Source organism: Papio anubis, chromosome X (genome assembly GCF_008728515.1).
Source record: "Papio anubis isolate 15944 chromosome X, Panubis1.0, whole genome shotgun sequence".
NCBI classification, from domain to species: domain Eukaryota; kingdom Metazoa; phylum Chordata; class Mammalia; order Primates; family Cercopithecidae; genus Papio; species Papio anubis.
Window position 1 is genome coordinate 140,551,895 of NC_044996.1, and position 3,855 is coordinate 140,555,749.

The 3,855-nt window shown below is 41.2% G+C and overlaps 1 protein-coding gene across 1 annotated transcript; it reads left to right on the forward strand.

The window, feature by feature from the left end:
- Positions 1-231: 231 nt before the first annotated feature.
- On the forward strand, positions 232-2,962 carry LOC101005262 (trifunctional enzyme subunit beta, mitochondrial-like). The gene is given in 1 exon segment (XM_031660930.1): positions 232-2,962. A coding segment is annotated over 1 exon segment (1,377 nt). The 5' UTR covers positions 232-1,083; the 3' UTR covers positions 2,461-2,962.
- The last annotated feature ends 893 nt before the right edge of the window (positions 2,963-3,855 follow it).

A 3,855-nucleotide genomic window follows, 5' to 3' on the forward strand; every position in this document is an offset into this window, starting at 1 on the left:
ACTCCGGAGGCTGAGGCAGAAGAATGGCATAAACCCGGGAGGCGGAGCTTGCAGTGAGCTGAGATCTGGCCACTGCACTCCAGCCTGGGCGACAGAGCCAGACTCAGTCTCAAAAAAAAAAAAAAAAAAAAAAAAAAGAAAAAGACTTGAGAAAGTCACTCATAGCTATGGCCAGTGACATGAATGTTTCATGCCCTCCAGCTTCAGAATGTAGACACTTTGTGCTTCTGTCCTTTTAGTGCTATAGAAATACTGCAGTGTGATAGGAATACTGGATGTAGAGACTGAGACTCAGGATAGTAAATCTGTATGCCTAGTGTAGTTTTGCTTTTGCTAAGGGAAAGAGTAAAACATATGGGTGTGTAAAACTCACCAGTGAAAGCATCGACTATCTTTTTTTTTTTTCTTTAGGAATTCAGACCTGATGAAAGGGTCAATGAAGAAATGATGTTTTGATTTCCCAACAGCATTATCCAACATTTCTCTGACAGTACCTGCCAGTTACTTCTTTCCTAAAGATTTGTGGTGCCCAGAGAAAGTCTCTAGTTTAGCCAGAATTTCTCTATAATATCGTTGCCCCATGGGTTTTAGCTAAGCAGTATCCATCTTGTGCAAGAGAGGCTCGTCAGGGCAACTTCCTGAACAGTAAGCTGAGATGATCATGGGGGAAGGGAATTAATGAAGGACTGTTACAGAAATACAGAAAAAATCCACAGCAGAGCAACAACTCCAACCCTTGCTGGAAAGTTTCAATCAGACACTGAAATTTCCAAAGTGTCCATAAATCAACTTTTAATATACTGTGGATACATAGAAGAAGCTGTCCATATACTTCTTTTTTTGAAGTTTTAGGCTATTTTATTCAGTGCAAAGATGTTTTAACCTTAATAAGTTCAATAAAACAGAAATACACATAAGTACTGCTAACAAAATGACTAGGCCAATTTTGAAATGTAAACTTAAAATGTAAAATCACGGGGTCTGAGCCTTGCTCAGAGTGGGAGTCTGCACGGACATCAGCTAAGATTCCAGAATGACTACCATCTTGACTTACACTTTTAAAAATCTTCTCACTGCATCAAAATGGGCCCTCAGATTTTCCATAAGACCTCGGAGCTGTTCCTCCTAGCTGCAAGCTGCCCCCGAGATCCAGACCAAAATGAAGAAGACATTAGCCAAACCCAATATGAGGAATGTTGTGGTGGTGGATGGCGCTCGTACTCCATTGTTGCTGTCAGCACTTCATATAAAGACCTAATGCCACATGATTTGGCTAGAGCAACACTTACGGGTTTGTTGTATCAGCCCAGTGTCCCCAAGGAAGTAGTTGATTATATCATCTTTGGCACAGTTATTCAGGAAGTAAAAACAAGCAATGTGGCTAGAGAGGCTGCCCTTGGAGCTGCCTTCTCTGACAAGACTCCTGCTCACACTGTCACCATGGCTTGTATCTCTGCCAACCAAGCCATGACCACAGGTGTTGGTTTGATTGCTTCTGGCCACTGTGATGTGTCCATGACAGGTGGTGTCGAGTTGATGTCCCATGTCCCTATTCGTCACTCAAGGAAAATGAGAAAACTAATGCTTGATCTCAATAAGGCCAAATCTGTGGGCCAGTGACTGTCTTTAATCTCTAAATTCCAATTGAATTTCCTAGCACCTGAGCTCCCTGCGGTTGCTGAGTTCTCCATCAGTGAGACCACGGGCCACTCTGCAGACCGACTGGCGGCTGCCTTTGCTGTTTCTCGACTGGAACAGGATGAATATGCGCTGAGCTCTCACAGTCTGGCCAAGAAGGCATAGGATGAAGGACTCCTTTCTGATGTCGTAATCTTCAAAGTACCAGGAAAAAATACAGTTACCAAAGATAATGGCATCTGTCCTTCCTCACTGGAGCAGATGGCCAAACTAAAACCTGCATTTATCAAGCCCTGCAGCACAGTGACAGCTGCAGATTCTTCTTTGTTGACTGATGGCGCATCTGCAATGTTGATTGTGGCAGAGGAAAAGGCTCTGGCCATGGGTTATAAGCCGAAGGCGTATTTGAGGGATTTTATGTACGTGTCTCATGATCCAAAAGATCAACTATTACTCGGACCAAAATATGCGACTCCAAAAGTTCTAGAAAAGGCAGAATTAACCATGAATGATATTGATGCTTTTGAATTTCACAAAGCTTTCTCAGGTAAGATTTTAGCAAATTTTGAAGTCATGGATTCTGATTGGTTTGCACAAAATTACATGGGTAGAAAAACCAAAGTTAGATTGCTTCCTTTGGAGAAGTCTAATAACTGGGATGATTCTCTGTTCCTGAGACACCCATTTGGAGCCACTGGCTGCAGGTTGGTCATGGCAGCTGCCAACAGATTACAGAAGGAAGGAGACCAGTATGCCTTAGCGGCTGCCAGTGCAGCTGGAGGGCAGGGCCATTCTATGACAGTGGAAGCTTATCCAAAATGATAGATCCAGAAGAAATGACCAGAAGTTTCTGTGCAACACTCACACTAGGCAATGGCATTTCAATGCATTCCTAAATGACATTTATAGTTCCTAGCTCCTCTTAGGAAAACAATTCTTGTGGCCTTCTGTTACATGCTTTGCACTTAAGCCTTGCCAGTGTTCTGAGCTTTTCAATAATCACGATTTACTGCTCTTTCAGGGATTTCTAAGCCACCAGAATCTCACACAGAGATGTGTAGGTGGTTGTTTTTGTTCTCTCTTGTCGCTAAAGACTAAATGAGTGTTTGCAATTGGGAAAGAGGTCAGCTGAGATTAGGAAGTCATCTTTGTAATATTTGCAAATTATACTTGTTCCTATCTGTGTCCTGAAGATAAGTGTTCTCTATAAAATACAAACCAATGTGCATAAGTTAACTTAATTATGGAAAAATAATTCAGAATCTAAACATCAATGAAAACTTACAAAAAATGTTTAGATACATAAATATCATGGTGGTCAACCTTAAAGTGGGGAAATATTGAAAAAAACGTAAAAACACACACACATATATGCTAAAGTTATGTACATATATAAATTTATATGTTTATATATAAATTAGTATATATGAAGTTTAAGTATATTATGTGTATTTACATATATATAGTTTTATTTAATATATAAATGAATATCCACCTCCATATTTAAATTACATCTTTAGGCTGGGCATAGCAGCTCATGCCTGTAAATCTCAGCACTTTGGGAGGCGGAGGCGGACGGATTGCTGGAACTCAGAAGTTTGAGACCAGCCCATCGCTACCAAAATACAAAAATTATCCAGGCATGGAAGCTTGTGGTCCCAGGTCCTTGAGACAGAAGCTGAGGGGAAGAATTGCTTAAGCCCCAGAAATCTAGGCTGCAGCGAGCCCAGATCATGCCACTGCGCTACAGCCTATACCACAGAGCAAGATCCTGTCTCAAATAAATAAAATAAAATATACTACATCTTTATACATGTACCTGGTTTTGTTTAGTAAAATTATTGTATATATATACATAATAATATATACAATATACTTATATATCACTGCATTAATCCATTTTCACACTGCTATACAGAAATACCTGAGACTGGGTACTTTATAAAGGAAAGAGGTTTAATGACTCAAAGTTCCACGTGGCTGGGGAGGCCTCAAGAAACTTACAATCATGGCGGAAGGCGAAGGGGAAGCAAGGCACGTCTTCTCATGGCAGCGGGAGGGAGAGAGAGCAAGGAAGTGCCACACTTTTAAACCATCAGATCTCATGAGAACTAACTCACTATCACAAGAACAGCAATGGGGAAATCCACCCCTAGGATCCAATCATCTCTCACCAGGCCCCTCCCTGGACACACGGAGATTACAATTCCAGATGAG